We start from the raw sequence: 24,397 nt of genomic DNA on the forward strand, positions 1-24,397 counted from the left end.
ATTGGACTGCTGTCTGCATACAAATGTTTAAGATAGAAATGTCGGCTCGCACACCCAGGCCTTCAGTCAGGATAGCCAGGTGCTCAATGCTGGAGGGATCGGCACCCTCCCCAAGGTCAAATAGTAGAAATACACTGGCACACACGGCAATTCAAACAGGGAAATCCCTTGTGTCTTTATTTGCAGAGAAGCAACGTTTCGGGGTGATACCCCTTTGTCAAGCATGCTTGACAAAGGGGTATCACCCCGAAACGTTGCTTCTGTATTGCCAGTGTATTGCCAGTGCCAGTGTATTTCTACTATATGCATACAAATGTTTGACATTCTTTAATACCCAGTTCGTCCTTGGCTGCATACACATGTGCCATCTGTATAAGCAGCAACTGGCTTCATTATTTTGTGTACAAGGAACAAAGGTTTGCAAATTGTCAAAGAATTACAGGGACTCAATCCACCTGTAAATGTCCTCTGCCTTATGCTGCATCCCTTCGGGTATATTGCTTCCTTTTAAACGTGCATTCAAGCATGCCTCCTAATGTGATAGAGAATGAATGAAAAACACAGACTGATGGCAGCTTGCTTTAGAACCATTTTAGAATACACAACACTGATAAGCAAAACACAATTGTTTTCTATAAATAAATAGAGGAACCTTACACCTAAGCTGTTTATGGAGACGTGGTAAGTGATGCATTTAAGAAATGTTAAAATGCAATCTTAAAATTGCAATTCAGGAGCCTGAAAAAGTAAACTTATTACCAAACAATATGTGTTATTGACTTTCACAGTCATAAAAATATCTGGGTGCAACAATGTTAAAATGTTTAAAAGCAATGGCATGTATGGGGAACTTGGAAATATGTTTGAGAGAATTGCATTACACTTTAAACACAATGTTCAAAGTATTAAGCAATAAATTGCAACATCAGGCATGTTGTTATGGGCTAAGGACCAAGACTGAAGGCCATATAAGGTAATTTGAGAAGAGTCCCTATTTGCTGCCCCGGGTACCCACATAACTATAGCAGGGAGACTGTTGCTGACCAATGTTTTCTATAAATCTTATTTTGTGGCCTTTCACTTCTACTTACAAGTAGTACATAACAGCTGTAGTAAGGCAGACATTTGATGAACAGCTAGCATCCTATGATGATGTTGAAAGCTAATGAGTTTTGAAGTACAGCTCATTCTACAGCCAATACTAGTTACTGAAGACTGCATGGCTAAATTATTAATTCTACCAGCAGTGGGTTGATTCCACCAAATAAAAATTGTGGCCTGATACTTTTGTAAAAATAATGCATACAAACACACATACAGCAACTAAAGCTTACAGCCTCAATTATACTCATACCATATGATCATATAGCCGCATATACATCTACTTTTACAGTCATAAAGGATATAGTCATAGAAACCTACAGCTACATGCACTCATACCAACATGTAAACATAAAGTCACAGACATCATGGAAGCATACTGCTGTGTATTAATATATTCTCAAAGAAAGTGAGACATTCAATGCCAGAGTCATTTGCTCAAAGTCACAGAACCATGCAGCAACATAGACATAAACATCTACGGAACCAAACAACTGCAAACATCTATTTCCATAAACATATTTTTCCATAAATAGCCACACAACCACACACAGCTGGGAAAGCATACAGTAAAGTACATATATGCACAAAGCCTACAAAAACATATACTCAAGAATTTGTGGTAAAATGTATCTTATTACCAATGGCTACTATGGACAAAAAGATCAAGGTTTAAACTTATGGAGTATTTCTGGGAATGCTTGCTTGATGGAGCACAATAAGGAAGTGAGATGATTTTAAAAGAATGTACAATAAGGAAGGTCATTAAAAGGGACAAAGAGTGTTTTTGGGGGGAAGAGGTTCCGCACAGAACAGGGGGTAGTTCACAAAGGATACATATAGGGTAGGGTATAAGGGCAAAAACCTGAAACAGTAAGCTTAAAATTTTGCATGTGCCAAAATGGACACAAAACACGTGCAAAAGTCATAGCTCCTGTCCTGTACCTTACATACTAAAGGGCATTTTGTACTGGCAACCCTATTACCGTGCATAGTGGCAAAAAGGCATTTTATATAGAGAGAAAATGTGGACACCTGCACCCCACGAAATTCCATGGGGCCCTTTTATAAACACTGGGCAAAATTGCACATGAGCAGTAACCCACAACAACCAATCAGTAACTGGCATTTTTCAGCCAGCAGCAAGATGAGCAGTGACAACAAAATTTTGATTCGTTGCCATGGGTTATAGTCCAGTCCTAATTTGCCCAGTGTTTTTTAAATGAGCACTGGTTACCCAAAGTATGTGGCAATGAAGGTACAGTGCCTACTACCCAAAAGTATGTTGAATGCAGTAAAGGGACATTGAGTTCAGGTTTGGGACCCGTTATCCAGAATGCTCGGGACCTGGGAATTTCCGGATAATGGATCTTTCCATAATTTGGATTGTCATATCTTAAGTCTACTAGAAAAACATGTAAACATTAAATAAACCCAATGGGGTGGTTTTCCATCCAATTATGATTAATTATTTCTTAGTTGGGATCATGTACAACGCACTGTTTTATTATTACAGAGAAAAAGGAAATTATTTTTTAAAATTGGGATTACATGGTTAAAATGGAGTCTTTAGGGGAAAGGCCTTCTGTAATTCGAAACTTTTTGGATAACATGTATCTATATAACGGATCCCATACCTGTACAAGCAACCAGTCTTTTTAGAGGTTTTTGAAAGAACGAATAAATTCACTTTCTCTAAAACCGCAACAGGAAACCCACCAACAAAGAGCTGAAACTGTTCTGTATGGAGGAATGGGCCTAAATTTGAAATGGATTTTCTTCATCTCCTTTCAGGACTTGTTTGAAAATCAGATGATGTATTAGGTCACATTTATATAACAATATAGGACATTTTAAAGGGTTCACAAACTTTTATGCACCACTCTATATGGACAATCTTGGGATAACATTATAATCTTTCCATGTGATATTCAGGTTACATGGCCACAGGTAAATACTAACAAAGCACTGCATCACCAATCTAAGTTTCCCCTAATTTCCCTCAGGAAAGGGGGTTGCCGACCCTCTGCCTGTGGCAATATACAGGAAGTCAAACTATGAAGTACCAATATGAAGCTCTACTATCCATACTTCAAAAGTTGTCAAGGTGCTATAGAAGTCAATGGGATCTGTGCTAATCCTATTAGTCCGCTTTAAAGGACAAGTTAAGTTAAATTAAAGAAGTAAGCTAGAAATGTTATATATTCTGTTTTGGGCTTCGGTACCAGCTCAAGGCAGCCAAAGCCCTTTAGCAGAGATGATCTGTGTCTCCAAAGATGCCCCAGTAGCTTCTCATCTTCTTTTCTGCTGATTCACTGCACATTCTCTGTGCTGCTGTCAGTTAATGAGTTTAGGGATCAACTCAAAGTATACAGTACACATAGAATATAAATGTCACAATATAAGGCTGATTAGTAATTAATACAGATAATTACTACATGGTAGCACAGAAAACAGTGCAACTAGCATCAGAATTTAATAATCAGCCCTGTAGCATAAGTTTATATTACAGACAAACCTCATTTTCTGCTTGATAATTTGCGACAAACCCTAAGCTTAGCTTCTCAACAGCTGCTCAGAGCCCACTGAGCATGTGAGTGTCGCAGACACTTTCCAAGATGGAGACCCCCTGTGACAAGTTTGAAGTCCTGGATCATTGCTGCTATTAAGAAGCTGAAAATTTAAGCTGGTGCAGTAAGTTCAGTATATAAAACATGACATTTTTAGCCCTATTCATTTTTAGGGGTTAGTTCTCCTTTAAATCAATTTCGACTTTTAGAGGTTTTCGCATTTTTTTCTCCACTAGACATTGTTTGAAAATTTCAATTTTTTTCCTTTTTTTTTCCTTTTACATTCAGATTTTTGAATAAATTTACTGACAATTGTGGTTTCAGAGTTTGTGAGTTTAGTCATGGTTTCAATAACCTCTAAAACCATTCCAATCTGACCTGTAATAAATAAGCCTCCAAGTATAATGTGAACAGTTCTCAGCCAGCTTTGATCCTATTTTTCATTTTTTTTGCGTTGTTTTGAAATACGCGACTTTGCATTCTGGTTAGAGGGGGTTATCATTCTAAACAAACTGTAATATTTTCCATAAATGAATGCTCTCTTCAGACGACTTAATATTTCCCTTGCAACCTCTTGAACCACTGCTCTTTTGCTTGTGCAATTGTAATTCCAATGGTTTCAATTCTAAATCCTAAAGAATAATAAAAACCAATTGAAAATTAGCTTTTAATATGACTGAGTATAGCATCCTAAAAGTTAAGATTAAAGTAAAATATTAAGCTTTACTCTTATTTAAAACTTTTAGATAGTGCCTTAATTGAATATTTTGTTAACAACAAAAGCACTGACCTTCATCGCTGGATAAGATTTTATAGCCTTCAAGGTTGAGCTGAATACTTGCATCTCCTTCCTCTTTTGCCCTCCCAAGCAGCATCCAGTTTTCGACATCACTCATGTCACTTTCTGGCATACTGAGATCTTCCTCTGATTTGTTGGCTTCTTCATCCTCTGAACTTCCCCTTATCACTAGGACTTCTTGGACATATCCACGACTGTAGCTTTTTCTGGAACTATGTTGGCAGGACCTCTGACTTTTAAAATGATTCGTTTCAGGTGTGGAAACTTTGGGAGTAGAATGGGAGCATGGACCACACAGTGACTTCTCTTCTTGTACATAAATACTGGAAGACTTCTTTTTTATCTTACTACTATATACACTGTCTTCTTCTGCAGTGTCAGACAAGATTATGTCAGGAGAGGTGTCTGAAACCTTTGCATCACTATCTGATAAAATAATAAGATCTACTTGTTTACCATCTTTGTCTGTACTAGCATTCTTCTGTTGCTTGGCACCTGGCACACATGCTACACTATCCCTACCAGTATCCTCTTCGGGTTTGGATTCACTGAGATTTTGAGAATAATGCACTTGACTGTAGAGGTGGAATTCCAATTCACTGTCAATGCTCTCATCGCTGGATGTCTCTTCATGGTACAATTCATCCTCATAAGCGTTAAGGTCTTCATCACAGTTAAACATTTTGATAACTGTTCTGTTTAGATAGAAACCACAATTACAAATATGGAGTGGCAGAGAAAAAAAACAAGATAGTCATTTAATAGTGTTACAGCCTAAAGCTGGCCATAGACGCAAAGATCCAATTGTACGAATCAATGTACGATCGGACTTTCCCATCTCCCGACCCGCCACTAACCATTCAGATCAAAGTCTCACCATTCCGATCAAATAAAGTAGTAAAAGAACAGATCAGCCAATGTTCTACCTCTGACAGCAATCATACGATAGTTATGTCTGACAAAGCTAGTGACAGTCTCCCACTGAAAATCGTATGATCGGCAATACATGCAGAGATATTATCGGCAGCCGACAGAAATTTTGTAACCTGTCTGATCGACCAAACGACCGATCTCCGCCGGACGAAAAATGTCGGGACTCTCCACACAGGGTCCGAAAATCGTACGAATCCACGATTCGTACGATCGGATCGTTGCGTCTATGGCCAGCTTTAGTCATTCTAGTCACTAATTACATGAAGACAATAACTGCTTAGCTAAGCAATGTAATTAGAATACCCATTAGTGCAGTCTTATAATGTATTCCATTAGTAAGCAAACCCCACATTTTGTTCTAGATATAAATGCGAATTTAAGTAGTTTGGGTAACATAAACCTTAAAGAACAAGTAAAGTAGAATTCACTGGATGGGGAGGTAGTAAAACTGCCACCCCAAGAGCATTATAGCAAATTTTGTAACTTTACTATACTAGATATGTGCTGGTCCAGGGCAGTGAAAGGCATTCCAGGCAGATGGCAAAAAAGTGCTCCGATTATTTTATTTTTTTTTATAGGAGAAGCACCCACAGTAAAATGTGATTTCATTTACAGGTAGTATCTAACAAACTGGAACCTCCTATTTACTTTCCTAGTCACTATCTTTGTTCTAGACAGTTATATTTTGGTTTAGAAGTATGTGAAAATCGTGTTTTAACTATATATAGATTTTATAATAATTAGCAATTTTTGGATTGCACTGGATACAAAAACCCGCACAAATAATTTAACCAAACATTGAGCTAAATTTGAACCCTAATTTGCATATTTACATTTAAGCAAAGTCAGCTAGAATGCATTGTCTAAAAACAAAACTGCCTTTTTATAATTTTCTAAAAAATATTGTCTCACCAACCACCGATGTTTCATATATTTTGACTAGTTTACAATCATATTGTAAGAAATTTTATGTGAGCCCCTCCACAAAGCAATTTGCAAGCCCCAAAGCTAAAACAGGTTACATGGTTGGACAAGTGACCCAATTCAGAAGGTGCATCAATTGCTTAGATGAGCTACAGTATCACCAAGAGATCTTATTCATTAGTCCATGAGTGACTTCATCAGATCAGTGGTATCTGGTCATGCAGAAATGCAGCCAAAGTCAGCAATATAAGCCCAACAACATCCACAATTCAGTGTGGCCAGCTCACGTTATCATTGTCAATCATTATTCGATTAAACAGAGTTTTACTGCTGCGAGTTCTAACTTCATGATCAGTTGATAAGTATGCCTCTAGCCCTTACTACACCCATCCTCTTCTTAGCCTGAAGTAGGAACGGGAGAGATTGCAAATGTAGAGAGCTTTATAGCTGCATAGCTAGCACAGATCTGCACTAGAAGAGCTGTATTTCCAGTTTAATCACCAGAAATTAAAGGACATGTAAAACCTAAATTTTCCTACCATGTATATAAGTTGGGCATATCTTCCCCACCTAAACCACATCATTTGTACTGCATATACCCCCTCCATTTGCCAGTGCCATCACATTTTCCTAAAACAATTAGCAGCTTTCATCATGCGGCCATTTTCTCTCTGTCACATCATCAGTAACATTGATATCTGCAAAAAGAACATGTATGCTGTAAAGTTCATGCACTGCAGAATACTGATTTACACAGGCACAACATACTTTAATGGCTAAGCTGAGCTCAGGAGAAGTAGTTAGGAGAAAAAAAGATAGGATCTGAAAGTTTTTATGGGAACCAGCAATGTTATCTCTTCATTGGAGATAACACATTGGAGAGTGTGTTAAAGGGGTGGTTCACCTTTAAATTAACTTTTATCATGTTATAGAATGGTTAATTCTAAGCAACTTTTCATTTGGTTTTCATGATTTATTTTCTATAGTTTTTTAATTATTTGCCTTTTTCTTCTGACTCTTTCCAGCTTTCAAATGGGGGTCATTGACCCCATCTAAAAACAAATGCTCTGTAAGGTTACAAATGTATTGTTATTGCTACTTTTTGTTACTTCTCTTTCTATTCAGGCCTCTCCTATTCATATTCCAGTCTCTTATTCAATGCATGGTTGCTAGGGTAATATGGACCCTAGCAACCAGATTGCTGAAACTGCAAATTGAAGAGCTGCTGAATAAAAAGCTAAATAACTCAAGAACCACAAAAAATTAAAACCAATTGACAATTGTCTCAGAATATCATTCTCTAGTCTACATCATACTAAAAGTTTGTTTAAAGGTGAACAACCCCTTTAAGTAATCTGAGCTGAGAAGAACTGATCACGCTCATGAGCCAAAGGAAATTCCTGAGGGAGGGGACAGAGTGGGTTAGTAGATTAGAAGGATTTCTAAGTGATTAATGGCATGCTGCAGCCTTACTGTTAATCTTTAACAACCAGTGGCAGTTATCTAAAGATTTCAAAGATGCTGTTCAATGATTACATTTTTGTAGGGGGGGTTACATTTCCTTTAAAGTGGACCCGTCACCCAGACATGAAAATCTGTATAATAAAAGTCCTTTTTAAATTAAACCTGAAATCCAATTTCTTTTTTTCAATAAAGCATTCATAGCTGTTGTAAACTCATTTAAAAATATCAGCTGTCAATCAAATATTGCCTACCCCACCTCTATGCCTAGGCATAGAGGCGGGGCAAGCAATTACTTTCACTTTCCATTCAGCACTTCCTAGATGTCACCGCTCTCCCCACATTCCCCCAGCTCTCTTAACTATTTAATTGTGTAACCAGTGCATGGTGATGGGCATTGGGTCCCTGTCCCCTGGTGCACAAACAAGATTCTGAGATTATGTAAGGATTGCCTTAATAACAGTGTCCACAAAATGGCTCCTTCCTGGTTGCTATAATTTTGAATTCCCAGACTGATGGAAACAATATTCAAATAATTTACACAGTGTAATTAAAGTTCATTTTGCTTGACTAACATGATAAAATAGGATTTGGAATAATTTTGTTTGGGTAACGGGTCCACTTTAAAGGAGAAGGAAAGTCATTTAGCACTTGGAGATGCCAAATATTAGGCACCCCAAGTGAATATATTTACTTACCTGAAACCTCGGGCCGGTGTTCCTATCAGCAGAAATCTGCACCGGCCCAGGGTTGCAGTGAGCACCACGGAGCGCTCCTCTTCCGGCTTCCTCCTTTTTCAAATTTCCAGGGGCAAATGCATGCGCAGTAGAATGAAATAGCCGACTTTTTAGTTAAAGTTCGGCTTTTCACTCTAATGAGCATGTGCAGCCGCGCGAAGAAAGAAGAAGCGGGAAGAGGATCGATCCGTGGTGCTCACTGGTATAACCCTGAGCCGGTGCAGTTTTCTGCTGATAGGAGCACCGGCCCGGGGTTTCAGGTAAGTATATACAATCACTTGGGGGTGCCTAACATTTGGTACCCCCTGAGTAGGGTTGCCACCTGGCCGGTAAAAATGATGGCTGATTCCAATGTTATTAATAGGGGAAAAAGAAATATATAGGAAGGCTGGTATTATTTTCCAGAAAAGGTGACAACCCTACCCCCATGTGCTAAATGACTTTCCTTCTCCTTTAAAGTTTTCAGAAGCATTTTTTGCAGCACCTGGTAAGTTGGGGGCTGCTGCTGCTGCCTGATTTTCTGAATTTGCCTTATGCCAGCAGTGCCCCTGCACAGCATGTCAGTTCACCTCTTGGCCTGTTCAGGCGGCTTCTGCTACAGTCTCAGGAGTCAGATCTCGAAGCCCTGGCAATGTTGAAAACTAGACAGATATCCCTTTCAATTGCAATCAAATATATAAAGCACTTTAAAATCTGTGAAACTTTTTAATGAAAGAATATATTAAAGTCAAGTTTTCTTTAATTATGTAAAAACGGGTTTGAGGAGGAGAAGCTATGACATCTTTGCCTCTGTATGCTACTGCTATTCATCCTGTTACAGTCTACTTTCAACCCCTGCCTATATATATACAGATGCAGAGTCTAATCCTCACCAGGATTAGAAACGTTACTCCAACCCACGGAAGTCTGTTCAAACTCCTCGGGGCAATAATTAGCATTTAAACAAAGGAAAGAAGTGCGCACATACAGTACAATGGGCACTAAACTATCGCTTAACCCTCTTTCCACTACTCACTTCGTTCCAGGCTAGTACAACACAAGCATGGAACTGCTCGTGTCGCTTCCTTGAGCGCCTCTCTATGACGTAACGGTAGGACGAGCCTAACCAAGGTAATGCCGGCTGCTAGTGATGACATGTAGCTTGTTTAACCCCGTACTGTCCATACATTAAGTGTTTCATTCGAGCCGTCAAGAGACGTATTCAAATTGCGGTGAAATATCGAACAAGAAAACAATTTCCACGGACACGCTTGTGCTCCCACTACATAAGGACAGGTTTAATAAAGAGAAACAAACAAATGAGTTTGTGGGGCCAGGCGATGAGGCAGATGTTGAGTCAGAGTTTTGGGTGGGGGATATACATATGTTCAGTCTTCTGTTTTCCATTGCTAATGCTAACACAAACATAGCATACCTGATCCCTCCCAACATTTAGGAAGGACTAAAAGATTTGTCTCGCGAAAATGTTTTCACCGCGTCCGTTTTGTGGCCACCCCCCCTAATTACCATGTTCATTTTACAAAATTTGGCAGGTTGTGAGAGTTTGAACACATTTCTGTGTTTTTTATTTATTATTACAGTTTTGCTAATGAAGATGAATTGCGCCCGCATACCTCCCAACTGTCCCGTTTTGAGAGGGACAGTCCTCAGGCCCGGATTTGTGGCGAGTCCACATAGGCCCGGGCCTAGGGCTACACATTTTTGGGGGCGGCATGCCGCCCAGCTGCTCTGTGGGGAGCCTGTGCTCCGGCGCTCGCACGCTGGCGCTTTTGCGGGTGCTAGGACCGCACGAAGTGCACGGCCTAGGGGCACCCCCCCAGCGAATCCGGCGCTGACAGTCCCTCTTTTGACAGCTCAACCCGCAGTCCCTCATTTGTACTGGAAAGTTCAGTTTTTCTCTGCACTGAACGGCCAGAAAAAGAAACAATGTTTCTAACTTAATTGGCTTTTGGCAGAGAGTCCTGAACAGCCACAACAGAAGACAAGATCCATTTGTAACAATTCAAATGTATCTAGATAAGCAAATAAGTAATTGTAACAATATAAGATAACAGGTCCCTTGGGATAAGTTAGACTCGCAGCTTAAAGGGAAATTCACCTTCATTAGCAAAACTGTAATAACTGGAAAAAAACACAGAAATATGTTCAAACTTTTATAACTTGCAAAATGTTGTAAAATGGCGTGGCAACTTAAACTGTTACAATTGGTGCTTTGCTTATCTTAAATTGTTACAATTGTTTCTTTGCTTATTTTGAATTGTAACAAAAGTATCTAAGTGCACCTGCCACATATTCTGGGTTCTCTGCCAAAACACAATTAAAGGAGAAGTTAAGCCATCTTGCACTTGGTAGTGCCAAATGTTAGGCACCCCAAAGTGATTGTATTTACTTAGCTGAAACCCCAGGCCAGTGCTCCTTTCAGCAGAAATCTGCATCGGCCCGGGGTTATTCCAGCAAGCACCACAGATCGCTCCTCTTCTGGCTTCTTCTTTCTTCATAATTCCCGGGGCAGACAATAAAATGAAATAGCCAACTTTTTAAAGTTCGGCTTTTCATACTAATGAGCATGCGCAGCCGCGCAAAGAAATATGGACAGGTGGCATCCCTTTAATGAAGGCAGGTAATTTTTTAAATGCAGGTTGATTATTTTTAATGCAGGTGTGACCATCAAAGGTGGCAACCCCAAGGTTCTGATTGCTGCAATGCACTTGTGCTGAAAGACTTGTGCACAGCTATCATTTTGATGCAGAGTGCCCATATTAGTTCCACCCAGCCATGGAACATTTTTTCACAAACGTGTGTTTTAACACATTGCTGCAATTGTATCAGACACATTGACCCTTACATATGTAATTAAGCAAAATTTTGGGGAAAAAAACTGCATTGTGTGTCAAAAAACATAGCAATTTGCATACAAAATTGCACAATGCACTTGCAGTAAGTAAATGATCCCTTTGGTCTTGCTCTGGCATAGTTTAAAGGTTTGTCACCTAATATCTGTCAGGTGTGACCCTTCCAAAGATTTGAGGGATCGTTGCAATTTCATTTGTTCTGATGCAATTGCCAGTGCAGCTGCAATTATATTGAAATTCTGTGAAAATGTGCACGATTGTGGATAAAAAATGTTTTCTCAATTTCAAATCTTCATTGCACGTCACACATTGTACTGCATTCTTAAATTACCCTTCTTGTTTGTATTGAAGTATTATAACTAGAAGTTAGAAGTTCAGCTTGTTAAAACTGCACATGAAAACCCCATTTAGCATTCTGCCTAACAGACCTTTCAGCTATGCTTTTTGTGTTCTGGTTTTCTTTTTTTTGAACACCTGTGTACTTGAAGACATTTTTAATTTTAGCATTACTCTGCAAGACCGTTTTCATTGTATTTGTCTCTGTTACATTATTTATGTTTATTTATACATACCCCTCTTCTTTTCAAGCCTTAAAGGACAAGGAATTACAAATGTACTCCTATAGCTGAATTCAGTGGCTGAGCCAATATGTTAGCACCCCAAGTGAGTCCAGTCTTTGCATTTTTCTGTCAGGGCTGTACCAGTAGGTGGAAAAAAACTAATTTAACCAAATTAATCTGTATTCTAACTGGGCTGTCATAACCTTTCAGATAACTTTACTCTTGACAGAATAGCAGAACAGTTTTCTATATTTTTCACCATAATTATGGTGCTACACTGCAACACTGGGATACAAAACCTGATCCCCCCTGTTTATCTAGGATAGTAAATAAATAATGTATTCAAATAATATGATTTAAAGTTCATAGAAGTAACCAACATTATCAGTAATGCCCTGTTTGCAGATGAGATCAGTGTACTAGTCCTTTCAATGGATCTTTATTTTGTGTTTGTTGTATGTGGGTCATTCAGGCTGGGAACAGGTTTTTCATTGGAGCTCACTTTATTGCAGAAATACTTGCCCATTGGTATATTTCTTTTTCTTAGTAGCCAACCACTGTAACATTTAAAATGCACTGGGCATGTAACATTTACATTTGGTATGGAATGTATTTGGTATGGAATGTTAGATTAATGTTAATGATTTTATAGTTGTATGTAGCACTGATGCATTGGTGCTGCTGAGTGCAATGTACAGAATCTATCAGTGACTTTTCCTCTTCAGAAGACTTTGGCAGCTAGGGTCAAGAGCTTGCAAGCCTGCCTCCTTTGTTTGAATTTTGCATGCACTTCCCTTCATCTTTAATCACCATGGGAAAAATCACACACTGTGACATTGTCCTAATTCCTTGCCTGTCTACTTCACTCACAAAACCAGGTTACTGCCATACATTTCCAAGCTCTTAAATCAGTTGCTGCCCATTTTGGAATTCTGTACTTTCTTTGAGCAGTTTTACTAAGAAAGCATGAGAGCATATTGGTTGATGTTGCTTCGAACAGACAGTGCTGATATTATTATTTGTGTCTTTTTAAGAGTTTTCAGAAGGTAATTCTGCAGTGCTGACGAATGCATTAGGAAGTCTAGCTTTTTGAATTATAAAGGGAAGTGGTGGTGGGGTGGCATGACAGCTGCACTCAGACTTTAATTATTAAGAAATGCAGAAGGTCAAAGTATCTTATTATTTGATTCCACAGAGTTCACCTTTAAATACATAACAGGACTAAATCTCTCTATGTGATTCATTCTTAGAACAAAACCCGGGCACTGGCATTCATTTGACATGTGGCTGATCTACACCACATGAACTCTGGAACAACTACTAGTCCTGCTGTGATTCAATCCCAAGATCAGCAGTTAAGGAGCAAAATTGTCCAATTAAATGTTCCATTCAACAGCATTTTATTGCTTAAAATCCCTTTCCAAATACACTGCTCTTCCCTGGTATTTTATTTGTGGATTTCACTAATTAACACACTGTTTTATGCTATAAATATCAAGTGGTGCTACAACGTCTCTGCCTGGTTAGATTGCCATAAAAACACCATTGACGCAGATTACATTTACCGGTTACTCTAACAGTGACCTTTTTCAAGCATGATCAAGCCTCTGGTGCTAACAAATAAACAGCACACAGTTCAAACTGAAGTGTCAGGAGATCCTTTATGTTTATCAGCATTTCTAATTCCTTCTGTTATCCTATATTATATTTGCCTGGATTCGTATTCAGTGTGACTTAGTTTTCTTTAATAACAGTGCCAAAATGTTACAAGGTGCACACATTTAGCTACATTACACAGATATCACAAAGATATATATGAATGTAACCTCAAACAATTATATGAAAATAAATGTGACCTTGTGTGGATTAGACCATACATTGCTCTTAAATAAATAAAACAAATCCAGCTATTACTTTGTTCTGGAATACAAAGATAACATCATTATAGAATATGTTGAAACAATGTATTTATGAAATGTTATTTATTGTATGACATTTTAAAAGGACAAGCATAAAACAATATAGTAATTTATACTGGGATTCATTCAGGATGGTAAAAAGCACATCTAACCAACTAAATATCTCTGAACCTAAATCTTTTTATGTGTACTCTGTATGTCTGTCTCTCTCACTCCATTTCTTATTGACCTGTCTATCTTACTTTTTCACCAATCACTTTCCATTTATCTGCCTGTCTTTCTACACATGTTAATCTTTCTATTGTTAGGGAGTTATTAATCAAGGTCCGAATTTATCTCAGTATCGGCTGCTACAAACTCCGATCTAAGCCGCTCGGGTTTTTAACGTTTATTTATTATTACATTTTCCCGAAAATTACCTTTGTGGGAAAAGCTCAGTTTTTCACAATTTTTTCGTGAATTTTCCCCGAAAACATAGTGAAATTGCCTGAAATCCCGGACACAACCAAAAATCAATTGGACAGTTCCCATTGACTTTTATGCAACCTCGACAGGTTTGTGATGTCGTGTTTTTATATTCGGTCTTTTTAGCCCACGGGGTTTAATAAATTCTGAAAAATTCGTGATTTTTTAAAAAGCCTATTACAACACAAAAATCACAAATGTTTTGGATTTCGGGGATTTTTCAGGTATTCGGAGTTTAGTAAATAACCCCCTTAGTGTACACAAACATGTTTTATTAATAAAGATTTGTGAGGAATTCAGCAGGTACCATTTACTGGACACCTGTTTAAAAGCAAACATCGTATTGGTTGATATGGGCAAACGTGGTGCCTTTTATTATATATGAGGGTTATTCTTAGTAATATGTGCTAATAGTGCCCATTACTACTTTTATTACATGGGCAATATAGGGTGGTTATTCTGTTATGGCCCTGTTATTGCTTTACACAAACACTTTTCTGTCAAATTCATAGAAAAATTAAAACAATACAAATATAAAAAACGGCTTTGTGCTCTCTCAAAACAAGTTGCTTATCTGTAACCTTAAAATTCACATTTTGCATTGTATTTATTTGTTTATAGAGCAACACAAATGTTTGCAGTTCTTTACAAGGCAAAACAAAACAGGGATAGAGTTATTGTAAATTAGACAGTGTGAATATATAATTAAAAACTGGAGGTTTCAGTACACAATTGATTGCATACTTATCATATACTAATGCATTTTATTGTAGTACACTTTTGCTGCAGACTTATTTTGAATAAAAATTCCATATGTACCTGTGGCTGTAGTCATAATTAAAGGTAAAGGTAAAGCTTTTACCATACCCAAACTGCATTGGTACCTGCCCTGAAAAGTCCTTAGGATCACATCCTGGCACTGTAACTGCAGAGTTGCAAAATTGGTTTGGCAGATTAAATCCAGTTTCTGGCCCTTAAAAGCAATCCCAGATTTGGAATGAGTACAGTGGAAGTCAGGACCTGATTGGCTTCTACTGCACATGCTCCTGGTTGCTGATCTATGTCCAAGTAACAGAAATAGAATCTGATGAGGTCAAAGATGGCAACCATCAAACCGGATGCACAATTCTGCTGCTACAGTGCCAGTAAAATGGTCCCTGGGACTAAATATAGGGCATACACTGAAATGTGTTTTGAGTGTGGTCAAAAGGGCTCTACCGGTGGAGGCAATTCTGTAAAATATGAGAGTGGCATTTCATTCTCCTGTAGTAAGAAAATAGTTTTTTGCTTTATACTAGAAAGGTTTGGTGACTGATGAATATAGTTATTGGTTATATGCATTTTTTGGCATCTTTCTGAATACATTTTTTTTTTTATTACATTCAGGGGCCCATTTACTTAGTTGAAGGAATAGAATAAATATAACTTTGAATTTTTTGGCTACTTCGACCATCGAATTGGCTACTTCGACCTTCGACTACGACTTTGAATCGAACGATTCAAACTAAAAATCGTTCAAATATTCGACCATTCGATAATCGAAGTACTGTCTCTTTAAAAAAACTTTGACCCCCTACTTCGCCACCTAAAACCTACCGAGGGGAAGGTCCCCATAGGATTTCTATAAATTTTTAGGTCGAAGAAAAATCGTTCCATAGATGGATTAAAATCCTTCGAATCGAACGATTCGTTCGATCGAACTATTTGCGGTAAATCCTTCGACTTCGATATTCGAAGTTGAAGGATTTCCATTCGGCAGTCGAATATCAAGGGTTAATTAGCCCTCGATATTCGACCATAAGTAAATTTGCCCCTTATTGTGATATTATATATGAAGAAAAACAGCTTCCAGTATCAGAATATAAAGACAACCATTTACATGAAGAATTGTTTGGGCTCAGTTAAGGCATAATTAATGATAAGTCTTTAACATTCTTCCAAAGTCATTTCACTTGGCATTTTCTTTAGTACTAAACTACATTTAATAAGCATAGGAAAGGGTTTATATTTTTGTTTATCTAACTTGTGCCATACAATATAGAACAAAAATAACAACATTTTAGCTGCTCACACTAAAGTTAAAGGGTTAGTAAGTTTAAGTAATTGTACATTTGGGAAGGGGGGCAGAGGTAGGTCATGATGCTTTTTTTTTTTTTTTTTTGTATGATTTTAGCAGATAGACTTGCCAGTGCAGACTAAATATGTTGATTGGTGTGCTATTTTGGGACATGCTTTTAACGGGTTTTGCTGAGCTTTCCTGTTACCGGTAGTTGGGGGAAAGTGAATGCAACCCAAACACCTGTTGAGGACTGAAGAGAAACATAAACTGTCAAAAACATATTTATACCTCTGATAATTACACAATAACAACATAAAATTAGAATAAATGTACACCCACAACAGTTTTTTTTGGTAGAATACAAATAATGTTCTTGTTTATAATACAGGAAGTAAGAGTAATGACGTTAGTAATGCACTGTAAATGATGCTTTTATTCCCATAACTACTTGTGCTCTTTGCCGAACACTAAAAATACATGCCTTATGCTAATTAATACTGTTAAAGCAAATGATTATTGTACCAATGGGTCCCACGCAATTTATGGCGAGTCCCCATTATAGAAGTGAAATGTTCTGTTACAATAGTTCAATAAAACAAGGTTCATAAACAATTCAAAATTAATTGAGACAAAACATAATTTGTGTCACCTGAGAAAACATTTAAGAAAACCTGTGTTAAGGGCTCAGCATCCTGCAGCAATGTATACAATAGGTTTCAGCTAGGGTCTACTTTAGTCTGAATGCTTTGTTCTAAAGAAAGATAGACCTTGTTATGTTTTGTGTAGCCGAGGATGAGCAGAGTTGAACAGTGCTTTATTAGCAGTGTCATGCAGACATTACACAACAGTAAGCTTTCACTTTTAAGCTACCAGGAAGTATGCACATTATGTCTGAAAACAGTGACATCTAAAGGCCATTTGTATAAACACCACATATTCCCCCTATAGTAGGAAAGCATTTGGACAACTATAATAAACAGCAACAATTAAACAGTATGCATTTTAAAACAATATTATACATTCTTCACATCAAAAAGTCCTGGTCCATGCAGGTAGTTTTCTGATTCTCTCAGTACGTCTTATAGGTTCACTTTCTTCAGGCCTATTGCAGTTGACATCTGGAGTAGGAAAATGTCCTTCATCAAATGGAGCTTCTCCAAATTCATATCGAACAGGAGCAAGACGACTTGCATTCCATATGCGTCCATCAGACAGTTTATATGTGTATGGTCCTCGCTGGCGTCTCACTTCTAGTGGTGTAGTAAATTTAGTCCTTGTTTTAGTATTCCTGGTTTCTTAATTCTGACTAAAGATCCAGGCTGAAAATGTACTTCTCTGGCACCACATTTTCTGTCAGAATAAGCCTTGCATGGCTTGTTGGCGTTTCACAATGTCAGCAGTAGATGATTTTGTAGGCACAGTATTTTGTGGATTTTTTATGTCTGCAACATGTAACCTAGTGCGCATCTGTCTTCCATGCAATAATTCAGCTGGAGATGATGGGGTTGTTGCATGGCACGTTGCTCTGTAGTTATGTAGGAACTCTGTTGTAAATACTTTCCAAGATTTACCAGTGAGATTTTCTGTCTGTAGTGCTTCATTCAGACTTCTGTTGAATCGCTCGATTTATCCATTTGCTTGTGGGTAATACACTGAAGATTTCCTATGCACAATATTCCTCTCGCTCTCTCTCAGAAAGGACTCAAACTCAGATGAGACAAACTGTGGTCCGTTGTCTGATATTAACTCCTTTGGATTACCTTCTCTGCTGAAGACTGTAGACAGAAATGTTATCACTGTAGCTGATATTAAATGAGAAACAAATGCAATTTCTGTCCATTTACTGTAATAGTCCATCAAGGTTATAGCAAATCTGCAGTCTATAGGCGCATCTGTAAAAGGACCCACAATATCAATAGCAAGTTTTTCTCATGCTGAATCAGAAAATGGTACTGGTTTGACATCTGGTCTCACCTTAACGTTGTGTACAAAGTTCTTTGCACAGCCCAGTGATGCTTTGTGGTGACATTTTAGACACTGGCTGTGTGGCAGGCACTGATGCTGTAGTATTGAGACCATCAACTAATTGTAGGTTTAGTGCAGCAAAGAGATCCCATCCTCGTCGCCATTTGTTATGTTTTGGGTAGCCGAGGATGAGCAGAGTACAACAGTGCTTTATTAGCAGAGTCATGCAGGCAATCGACAACAGTAAGCTTTCAATTTCACTTTGAAGCTACCAGGAAGTATGCACATTATGTCTGAGCACAGTGACATCTACAGGCCATTTGTATAAACACCACAGACCTCAGAAATTAAAGCCAATGCATGGGCAGATTTGGACAGGCAGTTTCACTGATTTTGACCCTGCTACCTGACTGTCTTGGTATGTCAGCTCAGAGGTCAGTTTCCTCCTGGATCTGTTCTATAGCTGATTTGAAAAAAATAATTATAATAAACTCAAACTTTCGTCTGGCAATTTACATTTTCAGAGTGCATCTGTAGATCAAGGCTGTGGAGTGTGACCTTTAGCCAATGGTCAGATGGCCAATTTCAGGCCATAATCAGGCCATTAAAGCACCCCAGACGGGTTTCAAAAGGATCACATAATGCTACACCTGATAAGCAGTACGATTTCACTACAGTACCAGTACAGAAGTTAAAGTTAACATTCATTGGATGAATTAGCACCTACGCTCATTGATAACCTGTAAACCATTTAGGCATGTTAGTGCATTTATAGAAATAGAATAAAGTAAATCACTTAAGATGCTTGAATACTCTGTAACTGCACAACTCTCTGAAATATATAGTGGCTGAACACAAACTGTCTGGCTGACACCTAAACTGTGACTGTTATTTTATACTCCAAATAACTGACATGTTACTAAATGAAATTAGGAAAGGTACCATGTTTCTATTGCAATATATACTGAGGTTTTATTCTGTAAAATAACTTTTATTTTAAATGACTTTTATTGCTTGTACAGTCTGCTTCACTAAAAAGCAGACATCTGCTGTCATATGCGTACATTGCAAAAAAATCATTTGATCGCTATGCGGGTTTGGTAAAATTTACAATTTTACAGACTGCAGTGTTTACTTGTTTTAAAAGAGCCAAATCCATTGGAAATACAAACAGTACCCTTTGCTGTCTTATCGCTTTAGCTGCCCATCCATTGTTGGACTGGTATGTGATTGGTGTCATGTGCTACGCAAACAGATGCATGCACTACCAACCAAATAATATAATTGCTGTGCAGAGTATAAGGAGGATGGGGGATATGTGGTGGGATTATATTATTTGCATCATAATACCCCTCACTCTGGTAATGCCAAAGTGCATCTTGGGTGTCTAGTTAAGCATATAACATTAAAGGGCCAGTGGATCCAATAACGTTTGAATCAGTATGGAGAGGGAAAGGGATATTAGTAAGGAAATAGGCTGCTTTGGTAACTTTTTACGCATTGTTTTGTTAGCTAGTTGGCTAATGATCCTAGAAATTAGACAAGAAGCACTTGTGTGCTCAATCAGGGGAATACACAAAACTATACAAGTGAAGACAAAAAAGTCATAAAATCTAATGATATGAGGCATGGAAACAATTACCAATTATTCCAACACAAATGTGTCAGCTATATAAGTGGCTCTTCATGTATATGTATATATCTCTCCGTATCGAGGCAAATCCTCTGGGGAAATTGCTCTACTTGGCTCAAGTGAAAATCTATTGCTTTCAATTGGAGGCTTTTCTTAAGAGCTTAAAGCTTACACACATTTTTGCACTGCAGTTGTGATGTGTGCTTTGCATCAGCACTGGAGTGCCTTTTTTATATTAATGGGACAACCAGAAAATATTTTTTGTTTCAAGAAAAATTGTTGTATGTTGTGTAATGTGTTATAGACACACAAACATATACCATATAGCTCCTATTTCATTTGATCTGTTTCTGTTACAGGTAGTTTTCACTGTATAACCTTCCATTGTTTTCTTTTCAAAATCCAGGTAATACTGGTATAATAAAGCAAAGCATTTGATTTGCATTTTTTTTAATAAAAATGTTTAAAATCAAGAAGTAAAATTATTTCCTGTGTTTTATACAATTTCGATTTATTGGAACTCTAACTTTTCCCCCTTTGGGGTTGATCGTGTCACCAGGTTTCTAAATATGGGACCTGAGGTTTTTCAAATAATTGGTCTTACCATAATGTGGAGCACTATACCTTAAAAAATGTAGCATAAAAAAGGATTATTTAGCCACCAATATTGATTATGCAGTTTAGTTTTCACCAAGTACACCAAGTTATTAAACAAAAATTCAAATCAGCTAAGAAGAGTTTTTCCTTAAACCATATACCAGGGAAATGGCTTTGCTAATTTGCCATATTTTGGATCTTAATAGCAGGTTTCAGGCTAACAAATGCCAAACCTTTACTTTACAATAGAGCAAACAAAACACATTTCTTTTGTAAAATATGAAGAAGTGGGTAAAGAATATGAATAAATGTTATAAGACAGCAACATTAACTCAAGGACTGTATAAATACAAAGATTGTAAATATTGTAAATTGTAATTACATGTTTTTAAAAATATATTCTTTTAAAATTGTGTGATCTGATAGAGCTGTTTTCAATTTCAAGGAGAGCCAGACCTAAGAAAAACAGGCAAGTTAAGCAAATTGTTTGATCTTTTTCAGTTTTCAACTTTTTAAAAATCTTTTCACGGGACTGCCTTTGCCTTGAAGTATAGAAGATCAGGGAGTTAGATCAGAGAACACATGGTTTAACACTGACACTGAGTCAGAATGCAAAGGAAATAACAAAAGCCAAATTTGTTATAGGAAGGCGAATTTCTCAGCTTTAAGTGGAATTACTCAGGCGTGTACTCAAATATCTAAGACAAGTGTAGAGAAGGGAGAGGACAAAAGAACTTGCTGAATAACCTTCATTTACATTTATTTTAAGGACACAGTTTTGTTTACACCACCGTTTAGCCATTCTAAGGAAGAAGCACATAAAGACACATATTTGATTTGGACATGCCACAGGTGGATGGAAAAGTGTTAAAATATAATAGAACAAAGAGGATTAGAATAATTGCATTATATGCTTCAGGGAACTGTTGTGGATAATTTGTTAAAATTAGTTTATAGAAAGCAAATGCATGTGTTTCCTTTTAAACAAACAAAAGTATATTGTATAAAAATATTTGTTATGATCATAATAAATAAACATTTATTTGTTTTGGTCACTTGGAGGGGCATATTTATAAAGAGTGTAAAAAATGGGGTTAAGTCAAAACAAATTTAATTCCATGGTTTGGGATCACACACTATTATAAAGCTAAGGAGTTTATGTAAATCTATAGCAGTGAATAAAAGTTTGATATATACACTGATATATTTATATATATATATATATATATATATATATATATATATATATATATATATATATATATATATATATATATATATATATATATACACCAACCTGCAAAACTTATTTATTGCAAAACAAAAAACTGATTTATTTCAATGTTTCGGATCTTACACTCGAGCCTTCATCAGGAGGGGTGCACAGTGCAAACAAACAATCTCATTTGAACACAAAATGGCGCCAAAAATTAGCATGTGACATCATCTGATCTTGTGCACGTCAAACAGCAGGTGTGTATATATATATATCAAATATCAGACGCTAGCCAGGGGCAGCTCAGTGCATCATGTATTACCTAATGTGAATAGAGTGCACTTCAGTGCCTATGTCTATGCCTGGTCGGTGCTTATACTGTTACGTTACTATTCCACCTAAGCTGTGCGTGCTATAGAACTGAGACGCACTTACCCAGAGGACTGGCGAACAGCAGTAGTATAGTGTCAATTCTTTGTCGCCCTTCTGGCAGTGTATTTTTAGTATTGATTCAAACATGGGCACTAAAATGGAGCTTTATAATGCACCTTTTTATTTCCACTTTTCTGTGGCGTAAAATATTTAACACCACTTTATAAATATTCCCTTACATGCATTATGGGATCATTTTTTAGCATAAATTTGCATCTAGTTTTTTTATGTTTAATCATCAATTGATACAGACTGTAAACATACTAACACGCAGCCACATATACGTACGCATATAGTATTAGTTTTCCAGTTTATAAAAGTATATAACACTTTTTGGCATGAACATATATACACATATAATGGCGAAATATCAGCTATATTATGGGGCGTAACATCACAAATATGTTAGATTTTTTTTTTACTGTCCACAAATATGCACTTAAACATAGCCTGCAATTTACCTACACTCACACACACAAGTGTGTGTGTGTATTAAAAAATATTTATTTTATAAAAGAGTGTAAAAAATGGAATTAAGTCAAAGCATACATAATTCCATGGTTTGGGATATAAAATCACACAGTATTATAAAGCTAAAGAGTTTATGTAAATGTATAGCAGTGTATAAAAGTTTTATATATATATATATATATATATATATATATATATATATATATATATATTTATATGAAATATATGTATATTAAAGTGAAAAAAAGGTTTATAGAAAACAGCACTGAGAGACAATGTATTTTTGGTATTGATTCAAACATGGACACTACAATTGAGCTTTATAATGTATCTTTTATTTCACTCCAATTTCCACTTTTCTGTGGCGTAAAATATTTAACATCACTTATCATAGATAAGATATCTATCCATAGATATGTTAGATTTTTTTTTTACTGTACACAAATATGCACTTAAACACAGCCTTCAATTTACCTACATCACACACACAAGTGTGTGTGTGTATTAAAAATATTTGTAAATTTATGTATCACTTGGGGATTTCTTTTAATATTAAGTTTAAATACATGGAAAAAATCTACATAAACAGATGCTAAAGTTCAGTGGTATAACAAGGGTTTTTGAACCCTGGTCAGGGTTTGCATACTGAACCCCCACCTTGTCCAATCTATGATAATTTAATGCATAGGAATCCTCTAATTGCTTCCCTTGCTTACTCGTTTTTAGTTTCATGTCCTGCTCAGCCAGATTTAGGCATATTTCTTTTACAGATGACATTTTATAATTTTTGGGTAAGATATTGTATTTCACAATTCATCAGAATGCATTTTAATTCATATTTTCTATAATTCTATACCTTTTTATATTAAAATGCTGATGTATTACTTTTTGTAAAAAAAAAATATATATATATATATATATATATATATATATATATAGTATATATATATATATATATATATATATATATATATATATATATATATATACTACAGAACTACAAATTCTATTTTTTTAACAAATCAGTCACATAGTAGATAGATATGTAGTAAGTCTTCCAACAACTGACTTGTGAGTGATGAAGGTGAAAGTATAATATAGTATATATAATAGTATATGTGTATATCAAGACCAAGAACTCTTTTGTTTATACATGTGCTCCTCACCTCACTGGTCACACAGCAGCTCTTTTCCATTTCTCATGAAAAGAGAATATTTTCGATGAGTGTACAAATAACCGATTTCTTATAGTGGTCCTTCTTGCTAATTTTGCTACCAAGGCCTTTTGATTTCTGAAAGTGTGACCACTGGAGCATCTCCCTATTTTGCACTCTGAAAAATAAGGTCATAGATTAAGAAACTATTTTGATATCCAGTTCAGCTGTAATAGCAGATAGGAAAAACGTGGGTGGCTTTGCTGCCCTGTGGAACAAGTAAGATTTTAGACAGGCATGAATATTTTAAAATTAATCAGATCTTCCTAGGAAACAGATTAAACTGAACACATTTTCCCAAGAAAACCTTTCTAAACTGGATACGTAATTTTGTTTTTAAAACGTTTTTTTTTTTTCAACATGGGCTGACGTGTATACAGTAACACATGCAACTGAAATCTAAAATTACTTAGGTAATTCTTAATAAATATAGAAAAATAACTGCAATTTGCAGTTATTAAGATGTAAATAGGGTTAAAAGTCTATATG

At 36.6% G+C, this 24,397-nt stretch overlaps 1 protein-coding gene across 1 annotated transcript in view; it reads right to left on the reverse strand.

Annotated features, from left to right (window-relative positions):
- Positions 1–9,691, reverse strand: part of zcchc7.S (zinc finger, CCHC domain containing 7 S homeolog) — a 100,833-nt gene extending 91,142 nt beyond the window's left edge. Inside the window, exons 1-2 of the mRNA XM_018239939.2 lie at positions 9,541–9,691; positions 4,462–5,165 (exon numbers count right to left, since the gene is read on the reverse strand). Of these exons, the coding sequence (XP_018095428.1) occupies positions 4,462–5,152 (691 nt within the window). The 5' untranslated portion in view covers positions 5,153–5,165; positions 9,541–9,691. The remainder of the gene's footprint in view (positions 1–4,461; positions 5,166–9,540) is intronic.
- Positions 9,692–24,397: the final 14,706 nt, after the last annotated feature.

The sequence above is a fragment of the Xenopus laevis genome, chromosome 1S (assembly GCF_017654675.1).
Source record: "Xenopus laevis strain J_2021 chromosome 1S, Xenopus_laevis_v10.1, whole genome shotgun sequence".
Lineage (NCBI taxonomy): Eukaryota > Metazoa > Chordata > Amphibia > Anura > Pipidae > Xenopus > Xenopus laevis.